This window comes from Brugia malayi (genome assembly GCF_000002995.4).
Source record: "Brugia malayi strain FR3 genome assembly, contig: Bm_v4_Chr1_scaffold_001, whole genome shotgun sequence".
NCBI classification, from domain to species: Eukaryota; Metazoa; Nematoda; class Chromadorea; order Rhabditida; family Onchocercidae; genus Brugia; species Brugia malayi.
Window position 1 is genome coordinate 9,485,240 of NW_025062475.1, and position 13,613 is coordinate 9,498,852.

Consider the following 13,613-nt stretch of genomic DNA (forward strand, 5'->3'; position numbering starts at 1 on the left):
ATAAGAAACGATCAGGATTTAGTCAGGGCAGTACAAAAGTTCTTGGAATAATGTAAAGTGGTCATATCTGAGCATTTTTAAATTAGCTTAGCAGACAAATAACTGAAACACTAGCACATATATCTGAACAAAACCAGGCTGAGAAGTCCGATTATTCTAGCATATACTACAAAAAAATTTATAATAAATTAACTGATTGTACAGTGACATAATAATGTCGATACTCTTCTCAAAAGAAAAAGACTTCACTATTCAATTTTAGGATCAAATTGATCAGTGATAGGTGTACCTCCAGGAGTTCCACTACTTTCTCTTGAACTGGTTAGTGGATCCCTAATAATGTCTTTTTGTAGTTTCTGCAATTCAAGGCGCTTTTTTTCCACATCATGCTTCTTCCCCTCCAATTCAAGTCTTCTGATTGCCAAATTAACCTTCATTGCTTCCACTTCAAGTGTCTTCTTCTCAAGTTCTTTCCTGGCGATTTCTATGTATACAGTTTTCAGTGCCAAATCAATGGGACCAAAATCCATCTGTTGTTTACGCATCTCTGATGAAGGAGGAACAACTTCATCACTGCTTTCCAGTATTTCCAGCGATTGCTCCTTTTCATTAGGAAAAGAACTCATATCACATATTTTCCTGGAAAGTCAATATTTTCTCATATTATAACTATTTGTTAACTAACTACTTTCTTGATCTCAAATTCGCTTTTGCATCTTTAGATATCAGAGTTTGTATAGTATCTTATGTGATAAATTCTATTTGTAAAGATTCCTATAGTACTGGCTTAGTTAAGTTATTCTGTCATTCATTCAAGTGATTTTACAAAATATACGCCAGAATACTCTTTACATTGTGTATTTCGATGTTTTTTAAAACTTCAATGGAAAACGTAAAAGTGCGCCAACAAACTTTACAATACACACCTTTTGCGACAGCTATTTCGCATATTGTTCGCTAATTCAAGACAGAAAAGTGAAGTGTTATTTATTCTTGGTTTAGCTTCCTCGACATCGTAGCTACTGTTTACAAGTTCTAATGGTTCAAAATTCCTGCAAAGAAATCTAGCCGTATGTGTTATATTTCGGGTTCCCAATAACAAATCTTTCATTCTGTCTAACAGAATAATAAAACAGTAAGTTCGAAATGAAGTGATGACAATGAACAGCTTCGATTTAAAATTATAAAATTCTGACATGATTACTAATCATCAATTGTTTCTAATAGTGAGTACAAGCTATGAAATTAATGAAAACTAATCTTTCCTTCTGCATTTCATTTACTATTAATATTTCATTTTTAAACTGATTTAAAGTAGTAACAGCAACGGAAAAATTCCGCAAACATTCAATAAATAATACTGGAATTGACCTAGGATATGTGCACTATATGAAATAATCTGTGTTCATATGATGAATAATAGTTTTGGACGATTTCAAAAACTGCAAAATCTTACTGCAAATCAAAAAATATACGTCTTGTCTTGTATTTCCGTTTATTTCACAGACTAACACCGTTCATTATTAAAAAGCCACATTTTATAACATTTTGCTGATAGAATCAGATTGCTTGAAAAATGAAAGAAAAACAACTAACTCATTGCAATCGTTCTGAGTTGCTCTGTGTTGTTCTAGCAAAAAGCCAGCATATGCGGTCAATGAATCGTCTGCTGTTGAATCGTCTACTGTAGAACTTTCCGAAACAACGGAACTTATCAATTGACATGGAGGACTCATAGCCCTTTTCACTGTCCGTTTTCGGTTCGCTGCTATCTTTTTCATATAATCTCTGCAAATATTTACATTCTTGATTTTCCTATGATTTTCCCTATCTTACAGCTCAATGCACCTGGCAATATACGAAAAAGCTGATCGCCAACCAGTAGTAGCCTAACATTAAATATAAGGTAGCAGGCTGTCGATATTAAAAATAATAAAACAAAGTATTAAATTTTTCAAGTCTAGACAAAAAAATCTTTCTGAAAAAAGGTATCAGCAAAAGATCCATCAGGGTTATCCATATCATTATCATTGTACTATCCAATTGTGGACAATGATATAAGTATTGAATTTATTGTTATCGAAAAACGGAGGAGTTTATTGCAAATATATAACCTTATCTTCTGTTCAACTTCAACTGGCGTCCGCTCAACGATACCAAAACTGGATAGCTCGGCAGCCCATCGTTCAAGCAAACGTTGACGTCCAATTTTAGCTTCTCCTTTAGTTGTAGGCGTGAAACCCTAAAAAATATTATTATTCCATCATTTGTAAATCATAATTAAAGAGGTTATTAGTAGGCTATATTTATTTGATCATTATTATTAGCATTGTTAATGTAACTGGTTATTCGTCTTCTCTGGATCAGCAGTTATGATTCTTTTATTCCACTCAATTTTTCACCACTACTGATACTGATGTTTGCAGGTCTTACCGTTCCCCATAGCTAAGCAATGCACAAGAAGATTCTTCAGGTAACTCTACCCCTAATACACCTCATAAATAACTTACCCGGTTGTACTCTTCGTAGCTTTCCACATACGATTGTGCAAGATGCATCCTCTCTTGCACTGTGAAATTTGGCTTACGTCGAGTTCGTTTTTCTTCTGGTTCCCCGAAATCTATCAGTGGTGTTAACAATTGCGATGATGTGCTGATCCTTTCATCCCGCATGGTTGACGACTTTAATGAAGTCATCCAGAACCTGAAAACAAATGTGGTCATATCCTGAATTATTCGACCTCTTGTACCTATCATTGCGGTATTCACTACATTCATAATACGGTAGATACCTTTTAATTTGGCTGCATAATAGCTTCTCATTTGATAAGGAAGGACAATCGCGTATTTCGATGAAATTGCAACAGTTATTTTCAAGGGTTAATAGGTCAGGGCGAAATGTTCTTGTATATTATGGATAGCAGGTTTGTTATTCATGACAATTTGTTCGGAAGAATCAGTAATCAAAGCCTAGGCCCATACTGCTTCCCCTTTCCACAAATACTAGGCCATTCTCACTCGACCATCACTGTAACATAATCATTTTGCAGATGGAGAAATCAATGGTAACCATTCATCGGATAACTTTAGTTAGGAATCCCCTCAGCACGGATACTTCTTGGGGAAATGATGTGATCCATCGATAAAGCACAAATATATCTGCGCATGGGCAGTAAAGTAGTAGGACTGAGGTCGAGGCATGACTTTTGACCTTACGCTTTAGACTAGACAAAGCATGGAAAGATATAGGCAACTCTCATCATCGCACTGCTATAATATATACGCATGTAAGGGAAGATGCAAATGGAATTAGATGAGGGACAGAGGAATGGGTGGGTGGTTGGGTAATGCTACTACAATGACGGGCAAACAATCTTTCTTGCTCCACAGGGAAGTATGAAAGCAAGCAACCCTTTCTGCCCGGGGGTGAGTCCTGCCCCTATAGATCGGTAAGGGAAGGCCATTCTCGTGTGGGTATACGTGTATATCTGTGTGGGTATGTATCTGGGTATCTATATGTGTCTGGGTGTGTCCGTGTGTATATGTATGTATGTATGTATGTATGTATGCGTGTGTTTATGCATTATCCAGGGGAAGAGAAGTAAAATTATCCGCTGTGGGAAGTAGATTTTTAGGGGACAGCTGATAATGGAGGAGAGGAAGAGCGGATGAGTTATTCAGTATGATGCATAGACTTCCCAGTACAAGTTCCGGAAGGAAGGAAACATGAGGCAGGTGAGTACAATGATAGTTGGAAGTTTTTCAGTGTTTAGACTATTTCTGTGGATGAGTTGAGACTGCTTTACCTGTCACCTGTCATCCGTTAATATCCGGAGGTGCTTTATTTCCATTCCATTACTTAGAAAAAGTGTAGATGAGCTGAAATAAGTATCAGCAAGGAATCTACACGTTATATTTACGTTATCTATGAAAGAAGTAAACTCATTTATCAAATTTATCACTTTTATCAATGAATTAACAACAGGCATAAGAAAATTACACTTCTACGGCTTTCTTTTTTGGTTTAGTACTTGTTGTTCAGAAGTTCCAAAATTGGTTGCGAATGAAAATGAAAGCCTAAACTTGATAGAGTCACTAATGCCTTACCTTTGATCTTCCAAAGGAGAATTATGGAAAGACTTAAACGAAAAGTTTATTAACTTTTCTTTTGTTCAGATTCTAGAATTGTAAATCGCCTTAACCTGAGTGAAGTAAAAAGCTAAGAAAAGAACTTCAATCTATAAAAGCACTTCAGCTGAGAGGCATCAAAGGTTCAGATACGTTCAGTGCGCAATTTGTTACTGCCAGATTTTAATGACATCTTGTTTTCTCTACTTCAGGTTTTTGTGGATGTCTATAAAAATCATCATGTGTTGCCGTTGAACTAATTGAAGACGGTGGAAATTTCATTAAAATTTTTGTAAAGATGATTCATTATTTCCAGGGATTCTAAGCCTTGATTTGATTTTTTAAAGGATGAATTTTTTCTGATTCTTTTGTTTTTGATATGTTGGTCGCGGTACTGTACAATAAAGTATATAGGTAAGAGCAATAAAATTGATGAATTAGGACGGATATGACTGGTGCAGTTATATTCGTTGCTTTTTTCACAATAGAATACTTTTTATTTCTTGACAATAAATTTATTTTACTGATTTGTTAGTTAATTGCGAATAATTTCCTCTCAGTGTAACGGTTTTCTTTGTTATTAGTGATACTACGCTTATTAAAATGTGTGAAATTAAAATTTATTCATTACTTTTCAATAATTTAGCTCCTAATTTTAGTGATTAACAGTATAACGATAAAAATTATAAGCTTGTTCCGAAATAGCGATGAATTTTTAATATAATTCATAGTGCTAGTGATTCTTACGTAATAGAATATTCGATAAATTTGAAATTCTGTCATTTTTGTTTTTCAGGATTTCTCTCATGACGCGGAATTTTATATGTTTCAACACTATTATTTTGTATATTTCAACATTATTACTTCAACTACTTTTTCAGCAAACTACAGTTGCTGGGTTTCCTATACTTAATACATCAGCTCATTTGAATTTTTATATGCTCACCTATCTAGGAATTGCCAGCTTTAAACAATATTGAACAAGTTTCACTTTCGTTTATATGATATCATGCTATTATATACCTGTTTTTAGGCTTCTGTTTGCGGCAACTTAAAAAACAAGTCGAACGATATAAATGATTTGTGTTTTCTTCCTTAACAACTTGAAAAAGTGAAAGATTACCGCGGAAGAGAAAATCTCAGAATTTAAGATGATGCAAAGTAACGGGAATTACTGCTGTAGCATGCAAAAATGTTTGCTAACGAGCTAATTAATAACTCTTAAAACCTTGCATAATTTTGGTAAAGAAATTTGTCTTCAGTGTTTGTTATTTTTAATTTCAAAGCCTAATATTTAGGGAACTTGTAATAAGTTTTGGTAGTTTTTAATAATAATAAGATTTTAATAATAAGTAATAAGTGTAATTATTTTGGTAGTAATTTATTTATACTTGTATATACAGTGTGCTAAGAGATAATTTTATCGACAGGGCTTCAAAATTCTACAGTTAAAAACTTCAATCAAGAAGTAAGGTTTCGAGATCGCTGGCTTTTTTTTCGACCTTTCAATGCTTTTTTCGTAGGAGGAACAGTTGAACTTAAATTTATTAACTGCTCTGTTTTAAAAAGTCCAAATTATTCAGGCCTAGAGTGTGTATAATATGATAAATTGGGAATACTTGTAATTCGAATATTGTAACATATTAAACATTTAGGAGTATTTGAGATTGAAGAAAAATAAATTGATCACCATAAAAATACAGTATGTTCGGTCACTACAGTCCTGCGCTACATAAAACGGAACATTCTTAATCATATCATATATTCTCTTGTATGTTTTCTGCTGTAAAGTCCCGGAAAGGTGTTATGCATTCCTTTGAGGTGATAATGCATCTGGTGAATTTGGACTCTTTTGTGCTGCTTCCAGTTGATTTCTTTCTTCCTGAAAACGATATAGTTAGGAACTACCAACCTCTGATGATACTTGATGTATAGACAATAAGTAATGCTGAAATACGGTTGAGGTGAGCAGCACAGAACTTTTCTTTAAAGCAGCATTTTTTCTTTATTACAACATAATCTGCAAGTAAAACATAATTTTTGCTCCAAATATTTGTATTTATATTAGTTAGGATAATGATAATGATAGTGGAAAGGATGATAAGAGAATTATCTTGCGAATTATTTCGAGTTGGAATCAGTTAGAATGTTCTGTTAAATATTTTGTAGCGAAATCCCGGCATAAAACGTTTGACAGAATATTGTAACACTTCAATTGAGAAAATCTCTGGCAGCTTGAATTACTCTATTCGTTACCTCTGCATTCATTTGACACTGATACTCTCGGTTATATGAAACGAATGCCTGGGTAAATTCGTTCACTTTTTGTTCTAACTCATCCCTAGAGTTTAGCAGACGACAGCGTTGACGACTCGTTGACGAAGTATCGAAAATGCCCATTTTTAATTCATAAGTGGGATCGCAGTTCAGTGTCCCCGAACGAGGTATAAAAACCGGAGCCGTCTTCCTAAGTTAATCATCATTCAATGGTGACAAAAAAGTTTTGGAATCGTGTATGAAAAAAAATATGCTTTGAAGAAAAAAAAAAATTAGCAATAAAAATTTCAAAATCTATGAAATTAGACACAGAAGAGAAATTAGCAGTAGAAAGCCCTCGATAAAGTGACTCAAAATTTATATTCAAGGACCTGGCAAAAACATCATTCATATTTATCCTCTCCATGTAACGATGTTGGGAGAAGGCTGTAAATGAAGCAATTCGAGATCCAACTTCATACCTGAGCATACAACTAATGAAAGAAATTAGATCTGAAGGCCACTGAGACGGCAGCGCCATCAAGCTTTTGCTCATCAAGCAAAGCACCTGGAATTTTCATTAGTGCTTTAAACAGTGTGAGGATGTGGTGGTGACATCTACGATCCTCCATGAGAATGCCATGAGGACGCACGTAACTAAAATTTAAAGCACTGGTGATGATATTAATGTTATTTGGCTGTAATCTGCTTAAATTTGAGTATTCCTTTTTTGTTTCGTATGTCTACTTTAACCAAAGAACCAAAACTGGTTAAAACTTTCTGAACTGTCTCCTAAAATTTAACATTAGCCGAACTTATTCTTTGTTTGGTGCTGAACAATGCTAATACTGCCAAGTATCAGTTAAGATGCTTATTACCTGTTGTGAAGACGAATGAATAGCATATTCGAAGGGTCTTCGTCCCATGAGCATTTCATAAAAACAAACACCGAGAGAGTACCAATCAACACGATGATCATAGCCAGCCAAATAACCTAGAGAACAAAGTAGAATCTCTGGTGCCATATATGGTCGTGTACCTGCAAATGCATAAAACTCATAATTCATTTCATGCCTGCAATCTGATAAATGAAAAGGATACTTTGGAGTAGAAGTCACATCACGTCAACATAAGTGAGTTACGTACAGAGAAACTCAGATTCAACAAAGCATGAATGAACTACTAACCAGAGAATGAGGTAGCATAAGTATTGGGAGCAAGGCGTGTGGCCAGGTTGAAGTCGGTGAGGTGTGCATGTCCCTCATCATCCAGCAAGATATTTTCTGGTTTCACATCTCTATGTATAATCATTTCTCTGTGAAGATAATCCAGCGCCAGTGCTATCTCATAAACGTACAACTTCGAACTGAACATCACATCACAATTAATTATTGTAGCGGTAAAGAAAGTCAGCGATATTCTCTTCTATGTTCTTTCTATGATTGGAAATATGTCAGTGTCAGTGACGCAATGAATATCATTATAATTGAATAATTACTTAGTTCATCGTCCTATCCATTATTACTTGGTTGAAAACGAAGAAAAGATCTTTTTGAAAGCTAGACTATAAACAATGAGGTCTTACCGATCTTCGGCAAATCGTCCATGCTGATTTAAATGGTACCTTAGGTTCCCACCCAATATTAGATCGCTCACCATATACATGTAGCGCTCATCCTAGAAGATCAATTTTCAAAATAAGTTAAGTTTAACGTATTAAATTTTAACTATACCGGAAGTGTACAAATTCACTATTAATTCCCAAATTATAGCTTCATTATATAGAGTTAATATGTAAATTATATTTAGCATACCACAGATGACGGACAATCTCCAGAACGAAATAAGAGTTGCTAAAGACAACAATTTTGAGCTTTCTTCGATTTAGTAATTGAAAACATTCCGATAGAAAAGTGAATAAGAATTTGATTTCGTTGGACATCCCCGTCGCTCAGAAAGGTAGTTCAGTATTTTTACTCAATGTTTTTGAATTCAGTGATACGCTAAACATTATTTCAAATCATGATAGAAATAATCTTTTAAATAACTACTATGTGCTATCTGTTTACCCATCATTTAGGTAAATTTTTTTAACTTGCTCGAAATTTTAGGAAGAAAAAATATTCTAAAATATTTTCAGCGAAAATTGCGCTGACCTTACATAATGAAGTCTGCGAGACAAAATCGAGTAAAAAGAAAAGAAGAATATGTTTTGATCGAAATGCTTTTTTAAAATCTAATCTCTGAATTCGGGTAAAAAATAATTACCTGAAAAGCAAACCACAAATTGACGATGAAAGGATGTGATAAATGTGCCAATAAATTTAATTCATGTAAAACTTTATCGGCTATCATATATTGAACACAGCGCGTTTTATTTATACATTCAAACGTATAATACTTCTTTGTTCGACGATACTGCGCAATAGAAACCTAAAACATGCTCTAAATTATTTAGGGCGACAACCATAAGATTCAAATTAAAAAGTTTAAAAGAAAATAAAAAAACAAATTCAAAGAACTTTGAATTGCTTCCCTTTAAAGATTATAGAAATTTCCATGAATGCTTTAAGATCGGAAACGAAATCATTTTGAAATCGAAGAAAGAATCAAAGTAAGCAAACCTTGCCAAATGCTCCTCTACCAATAGAACGTATCATAAGAAAATCAGATAGCTTCGGATGCGTTGGACTTGGTGCTCTTCTTGAGCATCTACCGCCCATATACAATCGGAAATCGCTGCTGAATTCTCAATGTGCAGGCGATTTCGTCATCACTCCTACATATAGAAATTTCATCTTTTTCAAATTTAAGATTGAAACTTACAGTTTGATGCTTTCTTACAAGAAGGGAAGCTCAGCCATTTTGTACATAAATAAATAGGAAAAGTGATCAGCATCCATCACTTTATGAAAGTGACAGCTTAACAGTAATTTAAGTAGATTAATTGAATGCCTTCAGTTGTGAAAACTAATTACTTATAGTTGACTAATTTCAATCCACTATAGCTGTGCTGTTTTATATAGAACTTTTATTTCAGTTTTTCAATTCTGAAACGAAATAGCGAACTTTTTTGCCACAAAAAAATTTAGAAATGAAAAGCGGAAGCAAAGGTTCCAATCCTTAGCATTATTTCCTAATACTTGCCTAATACTCCTTCCTTTCAATCCTTGTTAAGATGAGACAGAAAGTGACGAATTTATCAAGCGTTAAGGGAATAGAAGGTGCAAAACTCATGCACTATAGTTCATTTATAGAAACATCATGTGATAATTTTACATAAATAAATAGTAAATACGGATTAAATTTAACCAGAGCTAAGACTTTGAAGGTAAGCGAATGGGCTTATTTTATTTTATTTTTATTTTTATTTTTTTAAAGCTTATATAGCTCATTCAAAAATTTAATGGCTTTCTACTGTCCTTTATTAACTTGAGACTTCATGAATATTATTACATCGGATATTTTAATATCAAATCATTTGTTTAGTTAACAGAGATAACACAACTTTGTAAAAAGACCCTTAGTGTTTAGGCTTACTAGGGCCAGGAATATAAAGTAAGTATACACTCACCTAATTGAGTCGGAACAATGCAGGTAAGCTAATTTATCCATCTTCTTGTTTAAAAATGTACATTTTGATAACAGAATGATAAGTTCGTCATATTTAATTAGTGATATTAGGATTTTTACTTCTTATTTGTCCATTTCCACTTGCTTAAATTATTAAAGTATCAATCGAATCGCGTCGGCAATTTTTTATGGTGAAAAAAAAAAAAAAAGTGTACGAAAAAATTCGCCCAGTAGGATCATCTTTAATATCCAATTCTTTCATGAGTAGAAAGCTTTCTTGTTAACCCAGTTAATCAATTATGATTTGAAATGATAAAACTAAAGAAACAGGTATTCATTGTTTAGAATAGCAGAATAGGAATTGCAAAACTTTCTGCTGAACAGAAACATTTCTCTACAATACAAAAAAATTTTTTAAATCTCAAATGGAACACTTTAAATGAAATTTCTCACACATATGTGTATTACAAGCTAACCTGAAGTAACGCGGGACATGATGCATTGTTATTTTCGATGATATTGAAGTTGAGGAGTTTACATTTGTAATCGTACAATTGAATATCCGGAAATGTTAGTAGGGAAGGAACTGTCACCGACCAATCAAGTTTTCTAAATTATCATGAATCAGGCATTATGCTCCAGGAAGAATTCAATTCATAAAGGAATGGATGGGAAGAAATAGCACTGGACCTTATCCTTTTCCCTACTCTCCGGGTATCCTCCTTTCTTTTATCTTTCCAATAAGCGCTCTTCCGCACTCTTTTCAAAATCAATAAAACCTCATAGGCCTGCCATAAACATGCACACTGACTTGCATATTCTATCTTGTTCTTTTTCTGTTCTTATTCCGGTTGCTGATAGATATGTACATACTTCCGAGACATAAAACACATCACATAAACATGTATATTTGTTCAGAATAACTGTCCGGTTAGCTTCATTAGAACACCTGCTCAGCTCACTATGCACAGTAAGCTCACATCTTCCAGGACGAATTGTTCCATCGTCCATACTTCTTTCTCAAAACTTTATTTCAAAATTTGTCACTGCTTATAAAAAAGAATATTATCTCCTTTCTGTTGTCAAAGTGTGAGGTTCATCCATAATGATTAATAAATTATTCTTGAAGTGTGTAGCAATAATGCGCTTTTTAAATCCATGTAGACAAATAATTTGCGAACAGTACTTGATTTTGAACAATTGTATCACAGATCATTCGGCCATTTTAGTTATGTAAACTTTTTGCAAAGCTCAGCCAAATCGTTTGTTTGGCTCTAGTTAGGCAGCATTCCGGAGCTTGTCATCATTTACATTTTTTTTTTTTTATTTTTGGAATTATTTTAAATTTTTGGATTTTTGGAATTACATTTTTGGAATTATTTTAAAGAATAATTTCGAAATTTTTTTTCGATAAAAGAAGTCCATAGTTCAAAACTTGCTTGACACGTCAACGCCTTGTCATCTATTACCTACTATCAAAACATTTTCAACGCTCCTTTTTCCTTTCTTTACTTTTAACAAATTCAAATAGCTAATTACGATGTATGAAATTTAAGGATGCTAATGAAATAATCTCTTTGGCGAGAAGGAAACAACATTTACATATTCCCCAAGGCTATTTGACTTGTAATCTCACATCATTAAATCAATCATTTATTGCTGAGATTGACAAACTTTTCGGAGAAATAGTATATACATAAGCTGAATAGAGAATGGATAACAAATTTGACGAATAAATAATAAAGTGTAATAATAAGTGAAACTAGAATCATTTCCCCAATATATATATATATATATATATATATATGGGGAAATGATAGAATGAAATTCAGCATAATAATTTAATGAATAATACCTGTACTAATAATTATAATTAAATGAGATGAATAATATACATGAGGGGATTAGTAACCAGTGATTATCATCTTTATGGGAGAGGGAAACTTGAGCATCATTGCATACATATTATCTTTTCATGTTCAACTTGCATTAAAATATAGAAAGAATTTTTTGCTTATAACATCAATCATCAAGTCCAATTTTTTCCTAGCGCAATTTATTGAATTGACATTATACTCATACCACTATGTCTACGGGACATATTATTTATATAGCATAATCCCGTAAGAATTTTCTCCAAATCAGCTAGATCCTAAGCGGTTTACACTTCTTTTAATTTCATTTTCTGGTGTAAATCTAGAACAACTCGATTTCTGCCACCAAGACTTTCATCTTAGCCTCATCTTCAGTTACAGCTTAATATTCTTCAATGTCACCTTATGATGTTCAATAAATTTTGAATTTTGAATTCAGTGAATACTGGAACTATAAATGAAGAAAAAGTAGTCCTTTTTAATTCATCACCCGTTGCAGTAAAGAGATAGTATGCTCGGAAGTAAATGATTGCAGTAATAAAAATAAAAATTAAATTTGGCGCAGAGGATAGAAATAGTAATAAATGTGAGTACTGTGCTCGGATTATGCTATTCACAGGGACAAACCATATGTCATCTTTCATTCTCCTCCAGAACGGATATCAAGAAAATGTCATAGAAATACCATAAACCCTATTCAATTAATTTATAAAACAAACATTATCTCAACAATACTCAGCCACCAGTCATCAACACAACCTTAACAACACTGTAGTATCATTTGCATGTAATCACAAAACAAAACAACAAAAGCAGTCGGCAACACATATGCAATAAATCTGTCCACTCTCAATTATCCCATGAATTGTTATGCTGAACGTCCCAAAACTTCCGCTTCAGGACACAACAGATTTTGGACTGAAACATTCAATAAACTCAAACTTAGGCATTAAATTGGCACCCAGCTGCTCCAATAATCAGTTATCACAATAGGACTTTTCTAGAAATAAAAATGTTTACTACGTCCGCGACCACTATCCATTCTCCTCTCATAATCGCCGTTGTTTAAAATGACACACTGGAAGAAATGTTACGCTTTCAACACTGGTATATCTTGCATGTAGTTATACATTATTTTACAACTTACTGCCCACTGATACTTAGAACAACACTTACGACATATTCTTTTTAATGCAAATTCTGATTCCATCTGAGCAAATCGCAATAGCAATATTGGAACCATAATTAAGCAATATTACATCAAACAGAACTCATTGCATCACAGAATTAATTCAGTAATTTCAACACTTGTTATTTTTATTAATTTTCTAGTACTGAATAATATTCTTATGAACATATATCACTAACAAAGATGCCTTCACAAAATCCAGAATGAAGAGATAATTATATACAAACAGTTTACAACACATCATAAATGCTCAAGATAAGTTAGGTAACTTACATACTCCGTACGATCCTCTCCTCCTTATTGTCCTTTTCTCTTATCTAACAAACTTTGAATAAGTTGAGAGTTTAAACAATTTTAATTTTACTTTGTTACTGTGTTTTTGAATGCAATAATCCAAATGACTAATTATTCCGATAAAAGTGAAGAAACAACTTAGATATGTTTGAATTACTATCACCTAAAAGTATGAATTTAAAAAAATGCGAGTAAAATTAAAAACTGAAAGAAAACTGCGTGCAAATCTATAAAAAGTGTCAATAAAATATGTTGAAAGCTAAAGTGAAACTGCTTATAATTGACTAACAAACGTCATTT

General features: G+C 33.2%; 2 protein-coding genes and 1 non-coding gene across 3 annotated transcripts; all 3 read right to left on the reverse strand.

Annotated features, from left to right (window-relative positions):
• Positions 1–248: 248 nt before the first annotated feature.
• On the reverse strand, positions 249–2,696 carry Bm10791 (Uncharacterized protein; the record flags this gene model as incomplete). Its single annotated transcript, XM_001900594.2, has 5 exons — positions 249–639; positions 927–1,052; positions 1,597–1,788; positions 2,115–2,242; positions 2,511–2,696. The coding sequence occupies 5 exons, from the start codon at positions 2,694–2,696 to the stop codon at positions 249–251; spliced, it is 1,023 nt and encodes a 340-aa protein (XP_001900629.2).
• Positions 2,697–5,931: 3,235 nt separating this feature from the next.
• On the reverse strand, positions 5,932–9,106 carry Bm5078 (Uncharacterized protein; the record flags this gene model as incomplete). Its single annotated transcript, XM_001900593.2, has 8 exons — positions 5,932–6,009; positions 6,384–6,594; positions 6,776–6,951; positions 7,262–7,422; positions 7,571–7,749; positions 7,969–8,060; positions 8,652–8,816; positions 9,008–9,106. 8 exons carry the CDS (start codon positions 9,104–9,106, stop codon positions 5,932–5,934), a joined length of 1,161 nt encoding a protein of 386 aa, XP_001900628.2.
• A 3,588-nt stretch (positions 9,107–12,694) lies between these two features.
• On the reverse strand, positions 12,695–12,786 carry Bm16913. The gene has a single exon (XR_006228133.1). It is a non-coding gene; the product is annotated as a small nuclear RNA Bm16913 (small nuclear RNA).
• Positions 12,787–13,613: the final 827 nt, after the last annotated feature.